Source organism: Nannobrachium achirus (assembly GCF_963921795.1).
Source record: "Nannobrachium achirus genome assembly, chromosome: 24".
NCBI classification, from domain to species: domain Eukaryota; kingdom Metazoa; phylum Chordata; class Actinopteri; order Myctophiformes; family Myctophidae; genus Nannobrachium; species Nannobrachium achirus.
The window spans coordinates 5,949,296-5,972,981 of record NC_137831.1 but is presented as its reverse complement, the minus strand read 5'-3'; the positions used below and the strand labels follow the sequence as shown (position 1 = coordinate 5,972,981).

Genomic DNA, 23,686 nt, shown 5'->3' with positions numbered 1-23,686 from the left:
TGGTCCCTGGCACAATAGCTTGTCAGATGATGAGGGTCCACGGCTAAATACAAATCAATTTGGGGGTCCTTGGCACTCAAAAGTTTGAGAACCACTGATTTAGGAGGCATTTGTAGAATTGCTTAAAGGCTGAAATAGAAAAACCATCAGTAAAACAACATCTAACTGTGATCAATCGTAGCAACTAAAGTGTTACAGCCTACAGGAGCCTCACACATTAACACATTAACACATTAACACATTAACACAGTGCAATAAAAGCAAAGGTTTAGGTCAGGTTAATGAATACTTTCTCAGTTTTCAAGGTAGCAAAAGCACAACAATGTGTAAAACAGGGAGTCGTGTGGGGGGATGATTAAAGGAAGGTGTTACAGGAAATGATGCGAGAGCTGTTAACAGCAGATGATGTGGAAAACATAGAAGTGTTGACCAATGAGAGAAGGAAGAAGGAAAGACACACTGATGACATGAGCATTAGTATCCCCGCCACCCACAATGCATCTGTTTCACAACATGGGTGGGGTCACCGGCTGAACGGTCGTCTCCTTCCCCGTGACACCGTGGTTGAAGTGGGGGTCAGACAGAAGGACACACGCCCTAGGTAAGGTCTGTCACCGTTATTACACACAAGCATCCGTGTCTCTATCCGAAACAGCAGTAGTCTCACACCGAGCATGCGCGTGCCACCCAAGCAAAACTACACCCACCAACACATGTCATCTCACAGTGAGCCAAAAGTTCTCAAAGTTTGGTTCAGGGACCCCTAGGGGTCCTAAAGTTGGTACCATGTGGTCCCTAGCAAAATGTATTAGTTTGGAACCAAATGGACCCTTGCAGGTCTGTTAATCTTGACAGTGTGCAGTGTTTTATGGGTCCATTGGTTCCATCTGCACGCCGTCAAGAGTTATGGGGGTCCTTGGAATCCAAACATTCGAGAACCACTGGCATAAAGAACGACACGATTCCTTTGTTTCTTCAGACCCAATATAAAGAGGGCCTTTTGGTGAAATCCATCCATGCCATGACCGTGTCCCACCACCAGAGGGCACCAGATTGTTAGCAGCACAGTGCAGTGAGAAGCTAAGAGGACAGCTCTGTGTTGTTATTGTTTGCAGCAGCAGCACAGAAGACTCAGACCAGTGGGTGGTCAGCCAGGCCAGAAGGGGGCAGAAGAGAGACAGGGAAGAGGCAGGAGTGTGAGGGAGGGAGGAAGTGGAAGGCATGCACAAGGCTCAGACCAGTAATCCAGGAGTGGACAATAAAGGGGCCATAAATAGTAGATCAGCATTTTCTTCTTTTTTGTTTTTATGTAAAAAAAGCAATAATGACAATACCCAAAATAGGTTGGATGTCCGATAATATCGCCCACCCCGATATTATTATCATAAAAGCGTTTGGAAAGCCTTATAAGTCATATATTGTGTTAATTCCACAGCAGGAGATATGTGATGTTGTTACCAGGCATTTAGTTCTGGTGAATCAACCGATAATGCATATATCAGTATTGATGTGCGTACAACAAACTTTGAGCCGTTTGTGCCAAGATGTAGGCCATATCTAAGCCAGATGTAGGCCAAATCTAAGCCAGATGTAGGCCACATCTAAGCCAGATGTAGGCCATATCTAAGCCAGATGTAGGCCATATCTAAGCCAGATGTAAGCCATAAACTAAACGCTTCGGTTTAGTTTAGAGCACGGACATTTTTCGGGTACCGGACAAAGCCAGATGTTGGAGCTTAGTTCCTTAACTCAAAACGTTTTCTTTTTTTGGCAAATCCTACTCTGGCCCAGTGTTTAGAGTCTGACTCTGCACACATGAACTCAAGCGCCCATTCCTGGCTTACTGGTCACAGTGGTGTACTGTGAGTAGGAGGGGTGGGGGGACAGGGACAGATGGGGTGGGGGGACATACTGTACCTCCATGTCTATGAGCTGGTCCAGGGGGTGGTGGGGGGGCATGGCAGGACTGGCATGGCTGGATGGCGTGGGGTAGGAGGAGGAGGAGGAGGAGGTGGGGGTGAGGATGGAGGAGAGAGTAGGAGGAGGAGGAAGAGGAGAGGAGGAGATCTGCTGGCTCTGCTGTAAGAGGTCTGGTAGGAGGAGGTGTTGGTGGTGCATGCGGCCCACTGAGCCCTTTTTCTCCAGGCTGCTGCCGGCGGCGGCGGCGCCAGGGGCCTCCTGGTGGTGGCACTGTTGGGGGCCCCCCGTGGCGGCCCCCCGCTTTGTGTCCCCCCCTGCACTCTGGAAGCAAGAACAGGCAACGAGCCGTTCAGGGATATGAGACTGAGAGCGTGGACTGAGGTCAGGGCCGTGCTGGCCATTGGGAAAAGCGGGACAACTCCCGAACGGCCGGTTCATTCCCGGCCGGTCCAGGCCGGCCGGGAATTTTGGGGGCTGGGCGGCCAACAAAGTAAATCGTCACTGTCGGGCAGAAAACTTGTATCTCCAGTTTCAAATGTGTACATTTTTTCGCAAAGCAAAGCCCTGCTTCATCATACAAGGCTGTCACACACAAGTAGTGAAAACAGCAGATCTACAAGCACACAACGCCTCGCGATGCGAGGCGTTGTGTGCTTGTAGATCGGCTGTTTTCACTAGATCATCATCAATTCACTAGATCAATCATTTTTAAAATGGTTTTGGACATACAAGGTTTCCACCCGACAATGACGTAATATAACTTGTGTAATTGGCCCACTGGCTTGTCACTTGTCATGATCTGAAATGGCAAATCTTTGAGTAGCAGCAGCGCTATCTCTATAGCGTGCAATGAGGGCCTCTCCAACTCTTTTTCCTGGGCTGAATCAGGGGCCCAGCATGTCCCTGACTGAGGTGCAGTGGTCCTTGAGGGGGTTCCAGGTGTTCCCCAGCTAAATGATGGAGAGTTGGTAAACCAAATGGACCCTTAATAGGTCTTTAACTCCTGAGATTGTAAAGTTAAACCAAAAGGTTTCATTTTACGCTTTCAAGAGTTAAATAGTTGTTAAATGTTGGCATTACTTAATTTGACAGATTCACTTTGCCACTCGATTTGCCACTCACATTATGCATGTGCATACCCTCTATTAGAGAATGTAGAATAACTGTTATTTTGATCAAGGTTTGCCTGTCATCTCTTCTATGACACCAACATCAATACAGCATGGATTGTGAACTAAATCTTATCCAACGACAACAAAATATTCGTTCTGAGAGGCTAAATGTTATCAAATGGTGGTCCGTGGCTCAAATGCTCAATAGATAATGGACCTTGATGTGAAAAAAGGTACTGTACTGTACTATGCTGTACTGTACTGTAGTACTGTACACCCTAAACTAAAGTCTCAGTTCTACTCATAGATGATTACAACCAATGCTGCTACAATATCCCGATCGCACATCTTCGGTGACAAAGTATGAGTCTGAACCTGAACCGGAGCGGTGATGATAACAAACACACACACACAGAGGTGACACTAGGAGGAGTGATGGTGATGGTTGAGAAGGTAAAAACAACAGCATTCACGGTGGGACAAGAGGAAAACAAAAGATCACATACACTGACTGACTGGTGTCTGAACCAAAGCACTGGGTCTCGTCAAAGTAACCAGTTAAACAGACAGTACATGTGAGAAAAGCGGGGGATGTTTGGTTTACCTCAGGGCACCTACAGCCTCTTTTCCGCGCCAGAAACAAAACGAGCGCTCCCTTGTTCCACTTTTCCCACTTGTACTTGGAGCTGTCACAATTATTACATACTCGTCTAATCACAATTATTAGAGATAATAGCAATTTGTCATAGATTCCATGTTGAAAAAATAGCAAGCTCTACAAGCTTACAAGACGTCACAAAGGTAACGCGTTGGGAGTTTGTAGATCAGCTATTTCTGCTATTTTAAATAAATGTAAGTATAAATGTATCAAATGTGTCAGAAATGTTGTTGTATATTTAAGTTATTTGTCATTTCTGCCCAGTAATTGTGATTATGAAACAGACATTTTAATTGTATTTAATATGTTCCAATGCTCAATGCCAAAAACACAATTAAATTGTTGATCGCAATTATTTGTATGACATTTAATTGCCAACTTTAGTGTAATTGTGACAGCCCTACTTGTACTGTAACATATACACGTTATAAACATGATTATTACCTGTTCTGTTACATGTGGATGCATGTTCAATACTGTCTAGACTAGAGTACTGATAATGATGACTCCATCCTCCGTTGTTCGGGACGCTCCGGCTTTCCAGTAAAGAGTGCCTTGGGAGAACTCAGTCTATGATGTCACAAAAACTATGAAGTTGGCACCATGACATCATTTGGCTCTGATCGGTCAAGCGGTTTGTGAGGTCAGCCCCTGACTCACTCAATCTGTCTCTCAATCTGTGTGTTAGGGCATTAACGAAAATATATATATATTTGACAATTTAGAGGTATTAAAAAGTCCTTACATTTTTTTTTTACTTTAGAAATGTGCAGATACCCTCTTATATACTTAAACTTTATGTTGGTTTGTTTACTGTTGAGTGAGAAAACAATGTTTCACATTAAGTTTTGTGTGATGCGATGACGTCATCAAACGATAGTCGTTTGATGACTCAACTTTTTACTGAGTCGAGTCGACTTGCAAAAATCACAAGTCGTTAATGCCCTAGTGTGTGTGTGTGTGTGTGTGTGTGTGTGCGTGCGTGCGTGCGTGCGTGCGTGTGCGCGTGTGTGAGTCCTACCTGTCTGATGACCAGTGTTCCGTCCTTGCAGGGCATGTTGGCCAGGTCGTTCTCAGAGTCGTCCGCCAGCATGGTCTTCAGGGACTCCGTCTCGCCATTACTCAGCTTCCTGCGGAAGCCCAGGCCATATCTGACCGCACGAAGACCACAGGCCGTACATTAATTAATACACCATGCATCATATCTGACCGTCCGTAGACCAGGCCCTAAGTTCATACACCAAGCAGGAAGCCATGTGAAGCTCTGACAGCATACAATATGACGCTTTCCGTGGGAAGCAATGTGAATGTGACACCGAGGGTGTTTTGCAAAGCAACACAGTGCTGCTGCAGCCACAAAGCAACCCTCATTCTACACAATACAAGAACGCAACGCTACGGCGACCTGGGAACAGTCACCACCAGGTATTCCTAAACATAACCTCAGTAAAACTATGTCTACTCTAAACCTAACCTTATTCCTAAACTTAACCTCAGTAAAACTATGCCTAAACCTAACCTTAACCTCAGGAAAACTTAGCTCTGGTCCAGAGCGTCAGCTGCACTGATGCTCTGACAGGCGGCTGGCAAGACTAGACCAGGAGTTCTGTATCCCTACGAGTGGGTGGGGTGCTGAGAGGTTTCCCACTGCAGAGAATAGACTTATAACAACGCAAAACTACCTTTGGTTTGGTGAGTAGCAAAGTAGTTTTGTTTATTTTGACTGAAGTTGAGCCCTCATAGGGGTACAGAAATCCTGGTCATGGAAATCTAGTCTTTTAGTCAGAGTGTCTGGACCAGAGCTAAGCAAAACTATGCCTAAAGCTAACCTTATTCTTAACTCATACCCTGCCAAAAAAGACGTTTTCTATAATAAAAACGTCTTTTTAACTATGGACCTCCCTGCCAGACGTCTTCTGGACGTCTTTTTAAAAAAAATAATAAAAAATAAAAAATAAAAAAATTGAAAAAAAGAAATTTGGACCTCCAACAATGTACTAGCCATGATCGCGATCGCGAAATTGCATGTTTAACCCCCATACCAACCCCATCTTTCAAACATGGCAGCCATGTTTGTTTACATTTGAAGAAAACATAAGGGCTGCCTTCTCCTGAATGCCTGAACGGATTTCCAAGCGGATTTTTTTGTTTGAAAGCTGTGAAAAGCATGCACATGCATAGTGCATGATCTGTGCACGAATGTGTGCACCAGCGTGCACACTATTTTTTTAACCCTTTGTTGGCGAACCGGCAATATAAGAGGTCCCACTTTAAATATGGCACTGAAGAAGTTAACCTCAGTAAAATGAATACAAGAAAACAAGTATTGCTGGGGGCGAGCCGCTGAAGAACTGGTGTGGAGCAGTGTTGTTTTTGACAGCAAATTTTGATTTAGTTTTAGTCATAGTCTTTTGAATAAAATGTCATTTAGTTTTAGTCATAATTTAGTCAACTGAAAAGTTTTAGTTTTAGTCTGATTTTAGTCGACTAAATACCATAAGATTTTAGTTGACTAAATCTACAGTTGATTTAGTCAACTAAAAATGTATTTTGACAGGCCTTGATGGCATCGTAATGACTGATTTTACACTTGGTTGCATGCTGAAAATAGCAACCAAACATAACATTTCTTTCTCCTCCACTAGTCCCTCCCTAGCGTTTTAGTCTAGTTTTTATTTTGTTGACGAAATTGTCAATATATTTATTCTTAGTTTTAGTCATCACAGCTTAGTTTTTATTTCGTTTTTATTTAGTTAAAAAAACGCAGTCGACAAATATTTTTTGTCATAGTTTTAGTCGACAAAATCAACACTGGTGTGGAGTGTGTTTTGGTGGGTTCCTTCTTCCACCTACCCGCCCCTGCAGTGTGTTTGGGGTGTGTTTGGGGTGTGTTTGCAGTGTGTTTGGGATGTGTGTTTGGGGTGTGTTTGGGGTGTGTTTAGGGTGTGTTTAGGGTGTGTTTGGGGTGTGTTTGCAGTGTGTTTAGGGTGTGTTTAGGGTGTGTTTGGGGTGTGTTTGGGGTGTGTTTGGGGGGTGTTTGGGGTGCGTTTGGGGTGTGTTTGGGGTGTGTTTGGGGTGTGTTTGGGGTGCATTTGGGGTGTGTTTGGGGTGTGTTTGGGGGGCGTTTGGGGCGTGTTTGGGGTGTGTTTAGGGAGTGTTTGGGGTGTGTTTAGGGAGTCTTTGGGGCGTTCCTCCATCCACCTACCCGCCCCTGCAGTCCTCTGCTCCCGAGGTGGACTCCTCCCCCGCCTCCTGGTCCACCTCCTCGTCGTCCTCCTCGTCGGTGGTCCCCGAGTCCTCGCTGGACGAGGAGTAGTCGGTCACCTTGTGGGGCGGACGCACCTCCTCCACCGCACGAAGCTCCTTGGCCAGAGCCGTCAGGTCCTGACAGGTCAGAGGTCAGAGAGACACCGTTTCAAACTGTTGTTTGCACATAATCTGTTCAACTGAATGATGAGTGCTAGAGCAGGGGTCTTCAACGTTTTCAGGCCAGGGACCCCTTATCAGTGATGGGCAGTAGCGAGCTACAAGTAGCGACGCTACATAGCTTAACTCATACCCTGCCAAAAAAGACGTTTTTATAATAAAAACGTCTTTTTCACTATGGACCTCCCTGCCAGACGTCTTCTGGACGTCTTTTTTTTTTAAATAATAATAATTATTAACAATAATAATTTTTGAAAAAAAAAATTTTTGGACCTCCAACAGTGTACTAAGCATGATCGCGATCGCGAAATTGCATGTTTAACCCCCATACCAACCCCATCTTTCAAACATGGCAGCCATGTTTGTTTACATTTGAAGAAAACATAAGGGCAGCCTTCTCCTGAATGCCTGAACGGATTTCCAAGCGGATTTTTTTGTTTGAAAGCTGTGAAAAGCATGCACATGCATAGTGCATGATCTGTGCACGAATGTGTGCACCAGCGTGCACACTATTTTTTTAACCCTTTGTTGGTGAACCGGCAATACAAGAGGTCCCCACTTTAAATATGGCACCGACTGAGTTAACTACATTTCTCAGTAGCGTCACGGTAGCGCAGCTCCTTTTGAACCAGCGTAGCTGTAGCGTAGCGTAGCTATTTTTAGATCCCAGTAGTGACGTAGCGTCCAACAAATGCTACACGTTACTATCCCGGCGAAATTTGACAGCTAAATAAAGTTTGTGAGGAAAATAATTCCCAACAGATCCCCAAACATGTTGTTCTGCACAGCGCTGCTTTCACTTCATTCAACAAACCTCCTCTGTGTGTTAGAGAAGCGACAGCGACTAAAGCGAGACACTTCAGCCCGCATCTAGAGGGATTTATGGCTCTTTGAAGTGAGACCGAGCCAAGGATCAGTCTCACTATGCGCTCTCTACTTCGCACTCTCTACTGCGCGAACCGGATCCCATTGTTCACTTCAAAGAGCTGTTCAAAAGATTTGATTCGTTCGCGAACGTCCCATCTATGCCCGCAACGTGTTCAGAGAACGTCTGAGAACAACTGACATACAAGCTCACATCGCGTTGCAAATGCCAACATTGTGAGCTTGTAGATCTCCGGGGGCGGAACATAAATCAGGCTTCAGCCAGAGATGGACAGTAATCGACCCGAGTACTTGAGTAAGAGTACAGAGTACTCCTGGTCACATTTACTCCAGTCCAATCCACAGTAAACTCAGTCAAAATGTGACAAGTAAGAGTAAAAAAAGTACTTGCTTTTAAATAAACGTATGTATTCAAGAGTGCATACCGGTACATGCTTTTAGAAATAAGCTACTTGAAGTACAAATAAAAGTAATAGTACTCAAGTACATTTACTCAGTTAGGCTACTGTCCACCGCTGGCTGCAGCTTATCAGCTGTTTCGACAGCACACAAGTCAGTGCACTCTTTTGTCCACAGCTAACTAATGACAGTGAAGTGGCAATTTAAGGACATTTTAGACATTATTAATACTTAAAAAAATATAAATAAAAGACCAAAACTGCATCCAAAGTTACCAACTATAAAAACTAGTCAAACATTGGCCAAATTGACAATATAGTAAAAGAGGCACAAATTGTGAAAATGGCAGATCTACAAGCTCGAAACGCCTTGTGTTCTGAGGCGTTGTGAGCTTGTAGATCTGCTATTTTCACAATATTTATCGGTGGAACAGAGTGAAACTAAATGTAATGCCTCAACTCCTAATTCCAATTGCTTGTTAGGGTGGGGTCCCCAGTTCAAATAGGATTTTTTGTGGGGGTCACAGCCTGAAAAGGTACACATTTAATTTAAAAAGTAAATGAAAGGATGACACAAAAAGCCAGACATGAGGGCTTGTTTACAGTTTTATAATAATCAATCGAAATGAGCATTTTTTGCCTGCCTATTTGTTTGGTGGAAAGTTGTACTTGATCATGAAGTTGATAAAAAAAAAAAAAGTAGCTTTGTTGTAGTTAGCTACTTTTGCCGTGTAGCTTGCTTTGCTACATTTTATGTGGGTAGCTTCGTTGTAGCTTAAGCTATATTTCATCAAGAGTAGCTTGTAGCTTAGCTTACAACATTTTCCAAGTAGCTTGCCCATCACTGCCCCTTATCTGAGAGAGAGATGAAGCAGGGACTGGGACCCCCACTAGCCATAAATTATAACTTCCAGCAGAGGGTGCTAATATTCGGACGTTTTATCTCTCCTGGAGTTATAAGCCAGAGTCATATGGCTCTCGCTGGTTGAGCCCCAACGTCCATACTACGCTCAAAACATGTACATATCAATAAGTTGCTCACCGATCCGTCGAAACAGCTTTATATCTACGGGATCGCCCACTCGTTGGCATGTGTTAGTCCATATGTTTCTAATAAATTAATGTTTACTAAAACTTCTCCGAGACTCACGTTTCCTCGTCGCCTTCAGAACGCTTCAGAACTACAGAACGTTGGAATACTTCTGCATACAAAAACGTCATGTCCTAGTATGAGCGAATCGCAACGGCGATCAACGTCACGTGATATGTTCGGCCATTTTTACCCAAGCAGTTCAAAAACAAGGAAAGCGATGAGACTCGGTGAAGTTTTAGTAAACATTAATTTATTAGCAACATATGGACTAACACATGCCAACGAGTGGGCGATCCCGTAGATATAAAGCTGTTTCGACGGATCGGTGAGCAACTTATTGATATGTACATGTTTTGAGCGTAGTATGGACGTTGGGGCTCAACCAGCGAGAGCCATATGACTCTGGCTTATAACTCCAGGAGAGACATAACCTCCGCATATTAGCATCCTCTCCTGTAGTTATAATTTATGGCTAGACCCCCACTACATATTGCATGCAATTGTGTTGAAGATTAAAAACTTTCATAGATTTCTTAGACAGCTTAGTCTTGTTTGGCAGCACTGTCATCCTATTGAAGTAATGTGTATTTTCAGACATTTAACCCCTTGAACCGTCAAATACGTTAGTCTGCTCTTCTTTTCCCTCTTTGACAAAAAATGTTGCTATTTTTGGCTAATGTTTCACTCAGAATAGGGATGCTAGGGTTCAAGTGGTTAATGTAAAAAACATGATCCTATCACACAAAGATTTGACGGCCCCCCTGTAGTAACTCTGAGGACCCCCTAGGGGTCCCGGACCCCCTGTTGAAGCCCCTGTGCTAGAGAGTGGTGAAAACAGACACCAGGAAAACGGTGTTCCACAATAGATCATACAAGAGTGTCCCACAAAACTTGTGGAAATAGCAGATCTGCGTTGTGTGCTTGTAGATCGGCTATTTTCACTATTTTAATTTATTTTTAAAATGACTAATACAAAACGAACAGTTTTGGGCATACAAGGTTTCCCCCCGACAACAACAATCTTTTTTTTTTATATATAAATATTGTTTTTTCAGAAAACCTTTAGAAGGATTTAGAAAGCGTTTTTTAATCGGTCCATTTGTTGACCTGACATCCTATAGTCATATAGTTTCAATGTACATCTAACTAAGAAGAGTAACAGAATCAAACTATGCCCAAATTTGGAGATGAGCATACTGACATCACTGATAACAGTCGCCACCATGGTAACAGCCACATAAAGATCTGCCCAAAGGGCCACTCCAACTTTTCTGAGACTCCTACATTCAATCCCTCAGATACTGTGGACACCCCCAGGCACAAGGACGTCATAGTACTGACGTCACATACTGGCCTGGACACGGAACACCATATATGGGCATAGGACACGGAACACCATACATGGGCATAGGACACGGAACACCATACATGGGCATAGGACACGGAACACCATACATGGGCAGGTGAAACAGTGCCCTGACATCACTGATATGGTCTGGCATGGTTCTAGACTATCATAGTACTTACAGCGGGCCGGGTAGGTCTGGCATGGTTCTTGTCGTCAGGTTTTTTGGCAGCGTTGTCGGGTCGCTGGAGAGGCGATCCCTCGGATTTGGAGGAAGCTTTGATGGGATTATAAAGGAAAAGAGTTGAACGTCAACCCAGGGAATGTACAGTAAGATAGATAGATAGATAGATAGATACCTTTATTATCCCACGGGGGAAATTCAGTTGCCCAGAGGCAGCACAGCAGTTTAAGGTTACAAGTTACAAAGAAGAAAGAAAAAGAGTACTGTAGTGTACAGTCCAAAGAGCAAGCACAAAAAAAAAAAAAAAAAGTGTCGAAAAGCTATTGCAAAAAAGAAGAATATATACATAAAGTGACCACGAAACATTCAACGAAGTGACACGTCACACACACACACAAAAAAAGCTTTACTCAAAGCATAACTTAACTTAGTCTAATGTTACTTAGTCTATGTACAGTAACACTAGACTGAGACCACTGGCCTGGGAGAAGCTGTCAACTCTTTACAAGAAGATGTGTTGGTCATTTTGTTGTAATCTTAGCTAGACCATGCAGAAGGCCACTTCCTTAAACTTACGGTAACGCTCTAAAACTAAAACAAATGTTAGTGTAGTGAGTCATTGTGGACCAATACAAGAACCCTCGCCCCAAAACACGCTCGTCCTGGGTCTTATCTGGCAACCTCGGAACGGTCGCTAACGTAACCTCAGTAAAACTATGCCTAAACCTAACCTTAACCTCAGTAAAACTATGCCTAAACCTAACCTTAACCTCAGTAAAACTATGCCTAAACCTAACCTTAACCTCAGTAAAACTATGCCTAAACCTAACCTTAACCTCAGTAAAACTATGCCTAAACCTAACCTTATTCCTAACCTTAACCACAGAAAATGAGTGTGTTTTGAGCCGAGTCCACCGGTCCCCTTGTGGAAAAAAAAGAATGTTCAGTGCTATAGGTATTCTGCATCAGTACAGTTAGTAGTGTGACGGTGGATTTACAGTCACCAGGGGACTCACAGCGTGGTCTGAATAGGGATGGAGCACTTCATTTTTTATTGATAATGAGCACCTTATCGATCCTGCTTATTGAGCTGGGCTTTTATCAAGCCCACTTGGCCCCACTATTGAGCGATATCTAATATTGTGAGGAAAGATATGAGATGACAAATTCTGAACATAACTGGTATCTTTTTTTATTGGCCAGTTGTTGCCAGACTTTGAGTTTGAGGTGTACCACCATCTATGAAGATGACAATTGACGAAAGTGACAAATATTATCATAAATACCATTTCATTGATGTGCAATAAGTGTTAAATGGCTTTATAATAATTTATGATTGCCTCTTGTCTTGATTGTTTAAACATGACATCATGGGCCGCTATGCTGGATTATAACAAGCTTGATGAGCCCAAAGCTTATAAATTATTGATACCGGGAACTCAATAAATGTGTTATCGGGTTATCGAGATACCCTTGTTTCGAGTTCCATCCATAGGTCTGAAGCAGTCAGTACAGTACAGTTACAGTAGTTAGTAGTGTCATGATGTAAAGTATTTACAGTAGTTAGTAGTGTCAGGGTGTATTTACAGTACAGTTAGTACAGTTCAGCCTGGTATAACCAGCCTAGATACTAATGCAGCTAGCCAACTAACTGCAGTATCTAGTCTGGAGGTTCTCCCATTCAGAAGAAATTCATGGGAGGAGGCAGGGACGAGCTGGGCCCCTGATTCAGCCCGGGAAAAGGAGTTGGATCGTTTTTTTCTGGTATAAAGAGAGTCTAATGATGTTGTATGTAGGCCATCTAGGAGTCAAGGAAGCTAGGGAGTAGTGGGCCGGTATTCAGATGATAGACAAGCCAGTAGGGCAATGTGATGGCTCTGGGCTGCAGCTACTCGGCACTATAGAGAGAGATCTCTCTCTATAGTGCTGCTGCCACTCAAAGATTGGCCATTTCACATCATGAGAGACAAGCCAGTGGGCCAATTACATGAGTTATATTTACTTTGTGGGCCGTCCTTTTTTCTTTTTTTCTTTTTTAATGGCCGGCCTGGACAGGCTGGGAATGGACCGGCCGTTCGGGAGTTGTCCCGCTTTTCCCAATGGTCAGTACGTCCCTGGGAGGAGGTAACAAAACTAGGGGTGGAGGGGAGCTGGGGAGGGTCACTTTCACTGTTTACAGTACCCAAACTATCGGCTAAACACAGCAGGTGACATTCCTATTCAAAGACAGAGACCTCAGGAATGCACCCCCCAGGAAAAAAAAGACCCAGGAAAAAAAGACCCATGTTATCTCTTCTGTTGCTGCATGGAGAATGAGATGTGCTCACATGAGACATGCTGCTGGCGAGAGAGACAAAGTCCGCCTTACTTTGTAACTAGCCAATCGGGGGCTAGCTTCCTTTCCTGGAGCTAAGGGGTGTGCCCAATTTGAAGAGTTAGTACACGACGCTAGACCATCCCCTCCTTGTTTTAACATGGGTGGATGATGATATAGCTGAGCTAGGTTAAATACAGTTAGTGGTGTCAGGTGGATTTACAGTAGAGTTAGTACAGTTAGGTGTTTACAGTACCAGGGGACTCACAGCGTGGTCTGAAGCGGTCCCCAGACCCCGCCTGGGAGCTGGTGTTGGAGGAACCCGAGGAGCTGCCGCTGCCCGGCCGCGGCTGGAGCTTCTCCACCCGATCCCACAGCAGACGGGGCTCCGCGTTACTGAGGAGGAGATAGCAGAAAACATGTCTGAAACACCTCGTTACTGAGGAGGAGATATGTTATGTTATGTTATGTTATGTTATGTTATGTTATGTTATGTTATGTTATGTTATGTTATGTTATGTTATGTTATGTTTTATTTATTTGCCATGGACATCACAATTAAATTGGACGAACCAGATGCAATGATATAACTGATTATAGCACACGTGCTAATTCTCATCACCTGTCCACAGGAGGCTTTTCTATTTTACAAAAATCAAATCTAACACCCAATCAAGTACAATAAACATTAATACTAATCTAAACCCCAATCAAGTACAAAAACATTAATAATACTAATCTAAAACCCAATCAAGTACAAAAACATTAATACTAATCTAAAACCCAGTCAGGTACAAACAACTATGATATGTGCTTACTAATAAGAACTAACAACAACGAACCACAATCTGACCAATCAGCTTGTGGGACACCAGAAAACATCTCTGAAATACCTCAGCCAGCATCCAAACACTGAACTGGGAGGATTACTGCATGTTTTTGTGAAGTTATCTACCCTTGGAGACACGGGGAGAACATGCAAACTCCGCACAGAAAGGCCCTTTCCCTCAACCCCACCTAGGGTGTGGGCTCTGATGACGCGGAGGAGAGAACACGCCCTCAGCGCCCACAGCGTCCCCCGGCAGGAATCGAACGCAGGACCTTCTAGCTGTGAGGCGACAGCACTACCAACTGTACCACAGTGCCCCCACTGAACTGGTCCTTAACGTCATGCTGTGTGTCAGGGGAACAACATCTAGATCTAGACCTGACGCCCATTCTACAAAATTATGCCATCTAAAATCAGTTCCTCTCACACTTCCTTTTCTTTCTTTTTTTATGTAAAAAATAAATAAATAAAAGAACATTTTAATTGCAGATGTGCAAGCTCGCAGCCCTGCACGAAGTGATGTGCTGCGAGCTTGTAGATCTGCTATTTTTGAATAGCCAACGCAACAATCTAAAATAACACAGATGCTTTCCCTGTTTTAATGGGTTATAGATGTGTCCAGGGGCGTCACAAGGGTTAGGAAAGTGGGACTGAGTTACTGGGGCCCCAAGGTGGAGGGGCCCTAATAACTTTATCTATTGAAAAATAGCAGATATACAAGCTCGCAGCGCGGCACTCGGTGCCGCGCTGTGAGCTTGTATATCTGCTATTTTTCAATAGTTAACATTCATGGGGGGCCCGCAGTGAATCCTTGTACCCAGGGCCCAGAATTTGGTGTGACGCCCCTGGATGTGTCCCGTTATGATCAGAAATGGACTAAAAGATGACATTGCTAAAGAGACACCTTTTCCAATAACTGAAAACGACTTGAGTATTTTGTGAGAACATTCCATGAACCCTGACGCGGTCGCGAGAGACGTGCGGGAGACGGCTGTCGCCATGGTTACCTGCCGGCGTTCCTCTGTCCTCCCTGGTTGCTAGGCTGCGTTGGCAGGGGGGACTCCCGACGGGACAGCACAGGAGACCTGGAGGTGGTCCTCACCGGGACCTGGCACGAAAAAAACACATAATTTACCTCCTCACTGAGAAAAAACAGGTCTCATATTGTATCACATCATTTCTTATTCACTGTTGCATTGCTTTGCACCGACATACATTCCTCCAGTTTAAATCATTGCCACGCTGTGAGTTGTCTTAACGGAAGTGCTTGAATGTGGCGGAAGAGCTGCGTTTAAGGGAGGTTACGTTATGTGGTGCAGGTCAGTTTACATCCACTAGCAAATCAAACACAAATTGATTGTAGCTATTAACTCGCTCTTAATAGGAGTAACTTTGTCAAATCTTTTTATTATTTTTAGCTGGGAATACATTTGCAGGAACACAGCACTGTGAAAAAAAGACAACTTTCTGGGAAATTCGCGAAATACGCGAAATACTGTCCGCATATGGAGCGTCGGACATTGCGTTGCGATGTAGCCTGAAACCAATAACACAGTTTTTGGGGGGGGGGCGGGACATGCCCATTTAACTCTATGGACCTCGCTGCGAAACCTCACTCAAATAGAGGCTCCGCGAGCAAAAAACGGAGGGGTGGACGACGTCGCGGCACGACACGTTGTCACTCGCGGTAGGTCAGGACGTCCTCATTGAAACAAATGTATTTTAATGAGATTTCATCACTCGCGTCGTGTCGCTCGCGTCGCATCGCGGACAGTGCGGATGAGCTGTTAGCCTGGCTACACCAGGTCAGATCCCTGCTCTGGAGGAGACCTGTCTGGCTGCCACTGATTGGCTATAGGTACCTTCCGACCCGTCTGCATGCACCGATTGGCCAGGCCGCCTTAACGTAAATCACAGCTGGACCAATCACAGTAAGATCACGGGCCCGTGTCCTTACCCTGGGAGGGGTCTCCTCAGTGGGGGGGTCCGGTGGGGGCTGGGCGGGTGGGGGAGGCTGGGGGTCGGTGCGTGCGGGGGAGGGGTGGAGGAGGAGGTTGTGTTGGAGGAGGTGATGGTGGTGAGGATGAGGAGCGGCGGCGGAGGCGGGTGGAGGAGGAGGAAGAGCAGGAAGAGGAGGAGGCGGGGCCTCGCTGAAGGACTGGGAGCGGGGGGGGGAGGGGGCCGCGGCACTGCTGCTGCTCTTTAGAGCCGCCAGGTGAGACCACTGCACCTTTAAGAGGGAGGGGGGGGGGGGGGGGGGGGGGTAGGGGTGGAGGTGGTGGGGGGTGGGGGGAGGGGAGACAAGAGGACAGTGGGGTGGGGGTGAGGGTGGGGGGTGGGAGGTGAAACAAACAGACAATACAGTGAGGATGAGGAGCGGTCATTTCACTATAAAGGGTAGGGGTTAGGGCAATCACCAAATATTAGAATATTCGAATATCAAAGTCACTATTCGACTTTGTTCCCCGAAGTCGAATATTCGCTTATTTTTATTTTTTAATTGTTTTCTCTTTAAAAAATATATAGTTTATAAAGCTTGGCGAGATAGGAAGTCATAAGAATGAGTTGTCAATGCCCCTGGTGGATGAATGTGTTAATGCTCTATACCAGGGGTTCTCAAACCTTTTTAGGCCGTGACCCCCAACATAAACATATTTGAACTGGGGACCCCCACCCTGACAAGCACTTGGAATTGTAGGAATTACATTTAATGTGACTCGGTTCCGCAGATAAATATTGTGAAAATAGCAGATCTACATGCTCACAACGCCTCGCGTTCGCCTCTTGCTTACTTAATATTTAACAGTTTGGCGAGCCCGGTAGAATATTCGACAATTCGAATAATTTGAGGTCGAATAATTCGAATACTAAAAATCACTATTCGTGAATGCCCTAGTAGGGGTGTAACCATAGTAACTGAATCGTAAAATAGTTTTTAATTTGCAATGATCTACTATATCATTATGCAAAAGGAAATATCGGACCGTTTGGCTCTGTATATCATCGTCTTACAATGCAAATAATCGGTATTGAATCGATTTGCAATGCAAATAATCGATTGTATGGAAACTAAGTATTTGTGCCTTGTATTTAGCAACAAAGAGGGAAAATGAAAAAGAGGGGTCTAATTACCTTTCCATTCCATATAGCTACTCTTGGTCTATCGATAAATGTGTGTAATCTCTGTGTTCATGTCAAGGTGCAGGTTTGTCCATATGTGCTGAAATATAATGTCCATGTATTTGCTAAAGAATCACAGTGTTTACTTATTTATATCCATAACTATGTTTTTTTTTTACCTTAAAAATCTGCTCTATTGACAGGCACGTTTCACACAGATTTAATGTCTTTGCTAAATATACTGCTCAAAGAAATGAAGGGGACAACATGTTCCCTTCATTTATTTGAATTTATTTGAGAATAGTATACTGTAGTACTGCTCAAAGAAAGCTCAAAGAATGAAGGGAACATTTTGTTCCCTTTCATTTCTTTGAGCAGTGTAGTAGTTACTATATCGATTTTAAATCATTGAATCGTATCGTATCGCCATGAATGAACCAATATCGTCCATGTATCGTATCGTCAACCATGTATCGTGACACTACATCTACATGCTCACAGAGCAATAGAACTGTATTATACAAAATGTATTGCCTCAACTCTTAGTGCTCGTCAGGGTGGGGGGTCCCCAGTTAAAAGATGATTATCTTTGGGGTCACAGCCTGAAAAGGTTGAGAACCACTACTGTAGTGCAGTGTTCTCCAACCTGCGTTCTGACAGGGCACATCTACTGTAGATATACGGTGTGTGTGGCTATTTTCACATTTTTTATATTATTTTACAATTTGGCCAATGTTTTCAGTTTTGATATAGTTTGCTGATTAACTTTTGATGTTGGTCTTTTTTCTTTTCTTTCTTGAGGTATTAACCATTTAGGCCTAACCTATAGTTAGGCCCAAATCATAAATTAGCCTACAAAAACAAATATGTTGATACATACTGTACATGTACTGTATTAAGCCCCTCCCATACACTAAAATGTGTACCCGGCCTGAATGGGTTAAAAAGGTTTTAAAAGTCCTTGAATTGTGACTTAACTGTCAAATTTCACCAAAGCATCTCAAAGGGAACACTAAAGCCGCTATCAGAGTCGGGTCCGCGGTGGAAGGCTATCCACCGCGGTGTAGTGCGGTGTAGTCTTTTTGAGTCATAAAACTACAACGTTAACGCTCAAAAAGACTACACCGCGGTGGATAGCCTTCTATATATATATTTTGTTTACAAAGAGACATAAACCAAACAAATGAACATTAAACAGTCGGGATACAAACAAGGGTTAGGGTTGGGGGGGCGGGGGTTAATGGTGATGTGTGAGGGTGGGGGGTGTTCAGGGTGTGATGAAGGCAGCAGCAGCAGCACATGACCGCCATCTGGAATCCGGGGACCCCCACACACCCTGACGAGCACTTGGCATTGTAGGCATTTACATTTAGCTTGGCTCATTTGTCTTCCAAAAGGACTGATCTCCGGACTTCATTCGAATGCCAGCCTGCAGTAATAATCAGTAGCGGTCTGTTTGGTGGAGAGATACCTTAACTCATCTGCTGCCATTTAACAATACCTTCGTACTCTAATTATGCCAAACTGTCTCCATAGACTTCCATGTAATTCATAGTGCACGGATCATGCACACCCATGCCTAGATAATGCACCACGTGTGTCCACATTGCTCACAGCTTTCAAACAAAAAAATCCGAATGGAAATCCGTTCAGGCATTCATGAGATAGCAGCCATTATGTTTTCCTAAAATGTAAACAAAGATGGCTGCCATGTTTGAAAGATGGGGTTGCTATGGGGGTTAAACATGCAATTTCGCGATCGCTATCATGCCTACTAAATGTTTTGGGGTCAATTTTTTTTTTTGAAAAAACATTTTTTTGATTTTTTTTTTTTTTTTTTCAAGAATTCTCGGGTTCCTCGGGCGTGGCAGGGTGGTACATCGCGAAATTCTCGGGTTCCTCGTTTTTGGCAGCAAATGAGTTAAAAGGAGTAGTTCACCCGCAAAATGACTTTTTTTCCTATTGATTACTCACACCATGGAGACTTGAGTTCAATCATTACTTGTTTTTTGTCGCATGTTCCATCCGGAATCAACGGGCCTACAAAGAGTCTCCTTAAATTATTGGCTTAGGAATATTGACAAAAACTAAAATATATCATTGAACTCAAGTCTCCATGGGGTGAGTAATCAATAGACAATAAGTCATTTTGGGGGTGACTACTCCTTTAACTCATTGGTTGTTTACAGCCGAGGAAACAGAAGATTTTTCTATGTCTTTCACTGCTGGCTTCTCCTACCTGTTATCGCGGGCGCTAATCCAGTTACCATCGTGCGCGATCGGACACTGCTTTGCATCGTGTGTTTGCGTATTCCATCAGCTTCTCATTTTGAAAATTGATCAATCCGTTCTCCATCTGTAAGCCGTGGTGTTTACACAGAAATCTAACAGGCCGGAATAGAGGACGGACCATCCGCTTCCGGTTTACGGCCTCAATGTTAATCGGTTCGCTCCATAATGTGTCCGTGTAGAAACCGATCCCAGAGCATTAGTTCCTATTTTAGTTCGGCTTCGATAAAACATTTTTTTTAAATTAAAGCTTATTAAATCTTCGGGTTCCTCTGGCATGGCGGAGTAGCCCTACAAAGAGGTATTTTTTTGACAGCAGTTGTGTTAAGCATCTCTAACCCTACATGGCTTCGGCAAGCGAGTGTGTTGGGTGTTTGGGTGTTGTTTGGGTGTATGAAGAGGTTGTTACCTGCGGCTACATGAGGGTGTTTGGGTGTTTTTTAGGTGTATGTAGAGGGTGTTACCTGCGGCTACATGAGGGTGTTTGGGTGTTTTTTAGGTGTATGTAGAGGGTGTTACCTGCGGCTACATGAGGGTGTTTGGGTGTTTTTTAGGTGTATGTAGAGGGTGTTACCTGCGGCTCCATGAGGGTGTTTGGGTGTTTTTTAGGTGTATGTAGAGGGTGTTACCTGCGGCTCCATGAGGGTGTTTGGGTGTTTTTTAGGTGTATGTAGAGGGTGTTACCTGCGGCTACATGAGGGTGTTTGGGTGTTTTTTAGGTGTATGTAGAGGGTGTTACCTGCGGCTACATGAGGGTGTTTGGGTGTTTTTTAGGTGTATGTAGAGGGTGTTACCTGCGGCTACATGAGGGTGTTTGGGTGTTTTTTAGGTGTATGTAGAGGGTGTTACCTGCGGCTCCATGAGGGTGTTTGGGTGTTTTTTAGGTGTATGTAGAGGGTGTTACCTGCGGCTCCATGAGGGTGTTTGGGTGTTTTTTAGGTGTATGTAGAGGGTGTTACCTGCGGCTACATGAGGGTGTTTGGGTGTTTTTTAGGTGTATGTAGAGGGTGTTACCTGCGGCTACATGAGGGTGTTTGGGTGTTTTTTAGGTGTATGTAGAGGGTGTTACCTGCGGCTCCATGAGGGTGTTTGGGTGTTTTTTAGGTGTATGTAGAGGGTGTTACCTGCGGCTCCATGAGGGTGTTTGGGTGTTTTTTAGGTGTATGTAGAGGGTGTTACCTGCGGCTCCATGAGGGTGTTTGGGTGTTTTTTAGGTGTATGTAGAGGGTGTTACCTGCGGCTCCATGAGGGTGTTTGGGTGTTTTTTAGGTGTATGTAGAGGGTGTTACCTGCGGCTCCATGAGGGTGTTTGGGTGTTTTTTAGGTGTATGTAGAGGGTGTTACCTGCGGCTCCATGGGCCGGTGCATGGCGGAGGAGGACTCGGGCTGCGGCGGTCCTCCGCCGTTGGAGAAGGGCTCAGAGGAGCGGGGGGGCAGGGGGGGCTGCTTGGGGGGCGGGGCGCTCTGCGGGGAGCCCTGGATGTTCTTGCGGTACCTCTCGTCGGCCTGGAGGGGGAGGCGTAGAGCACAGTCAGCGGGACAGTCGGGATGGATCAGGGTCATCAGATACGTTACGTTACGCGAAGAATAAGCTGTGAAAAAGGTGTGGAGGTTTAACACAGAGGAGACACGGCCCGCTGGGACCAGGGTTACACATGCCTGGAGAGAGAGAGACCAGTGGAGGCAGCCCAGCACACACACATGTACACACATGTACACACATGTACACACATGTAACTACACAGACGTCATAGACCAGTGGTTCTCAAAATGGGGGTCCCCGAGGGGGTTCCCCAGCTAGTTTGAGATTGTGGAATAAACTCTCTGTCGCACTTAGAACAACAGACTCACTCCCTAGCTTCCACTGTGGACTGAAGACTCACCTCTTCAGACTCCACCTAAACCCATAGCACTACTGTAACACTCAATGTAACAAAAAAAATTTTTTTCAACTGATTAGGTGTGTGTTCTACCTATGTTATTGTTTTTTTCTTTTCTGGATTGATATTCCTATGCATTTGTTATATTGTTGTTGATGTACTGACATATTATCTTGCTTATTATATTGATGCATTACCTGCTTATTGTAAGTCGCTTTGGATTAAAAGCGTCTGCTAAATGCCTAAATTGTAAATTGTAAATTGTAAATTGTCGATAGTTAGTAGACCCAAAATGGACCGGTGCAGTTCTGTAACAAACAGAACCAAATTAAACCACAAGAGTCCATTTGGTTCCATTCATATACACTCTTTGGAGTTACATTTACAGTGAGGATTTTACAGAGTAGATCAGATTTTAAAGTGTAAAATAATAATAATGCATGTCAAACTGAAGGAAAGTCTTTGAAATGAAAAAATAAAATGAGAATCACTGTCACAGACACGTACAGAGACAACAATGACATACTGTATATACAAACACACACACGCGCACACACAGCTGCTGCCTGCAAAGAGAAGTTCACTGGAGTTACAATGAAAGACATGTTAATGACATGTTAATGACATGTTAATGTCATGTTAAACACATGTTAAAGACATGACACACTGGAGAGAGTGAGACTCGGGTCGTCCAGCATGTTAGTATGGGCCTCAGCCATGTCCATGCACTGGCCCTTACAGCACACACACACACATAGAGTACATAAATGTGCACGTTTCATTTCAAGAAGGCCATTCAGTGTGAAGGGAAACCCCTGGCGTCTAAAGACCATGAGGACAGCAGTAGAGGCGGTGGGGCAACGACCACAGAGTAGAGCACACAAGTGCAACATTCCCCCGGTTCGATTCCGGCCGGCGACCTGCGTTGCATGTCCTTCTTCCTCCCTGGCTCAGTCTCCTGTATGTACTTTTACGTTGTTAACAGATCTGCCCCAAAACCTAATTTTTCTTCCCTAGCTGAAAAAGGCACTCTTCTAAGATGCCCTTAGTTGGAGATATTTTTAACTCTCAGCTAGGGGTGGGCGATATGGCGATAATTATCGTTGAGACGATACAATGTCTGCACGATATGCCTTTTCAGAGGTATCGTATATATCATGATACAAATGAGGGAGCCTTATAAAACAGAGATTCATTGCAGAGTTCAATTTAAACCAGCATTTTAGTCTAAATCAGTAGTTCTCAAACTTTAACATGTCAAGGTCCTCACTTAACTCTGACAGTATACAAAGTTGTACACTGTCAGAGTTACATACTTGTAAAGTTCAATTTAGACCTCCCAAAAGGAACCCAGAGAGTCTTTCAAATAACTTGAAAAATAACCATAACAACCAACGTGAAAAAGAATTGTGATAAAATCGTGTATCGTGATACAGTTTGGGAAAATATTGTGATATTGTATTTTTCCATATCGTCGTGTTTCTAGTGTAGCATAAATACTTGGTACTCCTGTTGAAAATATTATGAAAACATACTGTGCAGGGCTCTCGGTGAAAAAATAATGGACACACAGCTCGGTGGACACACAGCTCCTAAATTATGTCAAGCTATTCCCCTTCCTAACGAGACAGGATCCAAATTCACAGTGAACTTGTTATGAGAAGGTATACAATTATTCTGAAAGTCTAGCACATGGAAATGCAATCTAGAATGACCCTTATGGTTACTTTATTCCCTCGACAACTATCGTATTCTGAAAAACATCCTTTCTTGCTTAACCCGTTTTAATTGAGCATCGTGTGTCCCCCATAACGTAACGTGACAAAGGGTTTTAGTCGTCGGGATGCAGCATAGAGGCAGGCAGCAGTGAAAGGCCAGAAAGAGAAGTATTAACAACATTAACTTGGTTTGGTTGTGAGCCTGTGGGTTTTCCTTTTCTCCGTCACACCCGGCCATGCCGAAGGCTAGTGAGTTAACCCTTCTATTAGCGTCCCAGAACAGACAATGTGTCGCAGTTGTCTGGACACCACACGGAAATGTCTGGATCTCCAGTTTCTCTGCCAGATCGTCCATCACCTTAGCTGGGAATTAGTCCTTTCCCACTCGAGAGGGGAAATTTACTGAATGGTTCATTATACTTATGGTCTTAGCGTGTTATGTACGGTTTTACTGGAGGCCTTAGCTAGTCATGTACGGGTTATAAAGCAAAAGAAAACCATACTACGTCGCTCAC

The 23,686-nt window shown here is 44.1% G+C and overlaps 1 protein-coding gene across 3 annotated transcripts in view; it reads right to left on the bottom strand.

Moving 5' to 3' along the window:
* The window catches only part of LOC308280447 (mitogen-activated protein kinase kinase kinase kinase 4-like), a 119,704-nt gene that overhangs the window by 10,923 nt on the left and 85,095 nt on the right, over positions 1-23,686 (bottom strand). The window contains exons 15-22 of one of the 3 annotated variants that reach the window (XM_080720721.1): positions 20,918-21,079; positions 16,122-16,394; positions 15,172-15,272; positions 13,604-13,731; positions 11,020-11,114; positions 6,896-7,074; positions 4,712-4,841; positions 1,918-2,241 (exon numbers count right to left, since the gene is read on the bottom strand). In XM_080720721.1, the coding sequence (XP_080576847.1) occupies positions 1,918-2,241; positions 4,712-4,841; positions 6,896-7,074; positions 11,020-11,114; positions 13,604-13,731; positions 15,172-15,272; positions 16,122-16,394; positions 20,918-21,079 (1,392 nt within the window). The remainder of the gene's footprint in view (positions 1-1,917; positions 2,242-4,711; positions 4,842-6,895; positions 7,075-11,019; positions 11,115-13,603; positions 13,732-15,171; positions 15,273-16,121; positions 16,395-20,917; positions 21,080-23,686) is intronic. The other 2 variants (XM_080720719.1, XM_080720720.1) reach the window with 2 other exon arrangements.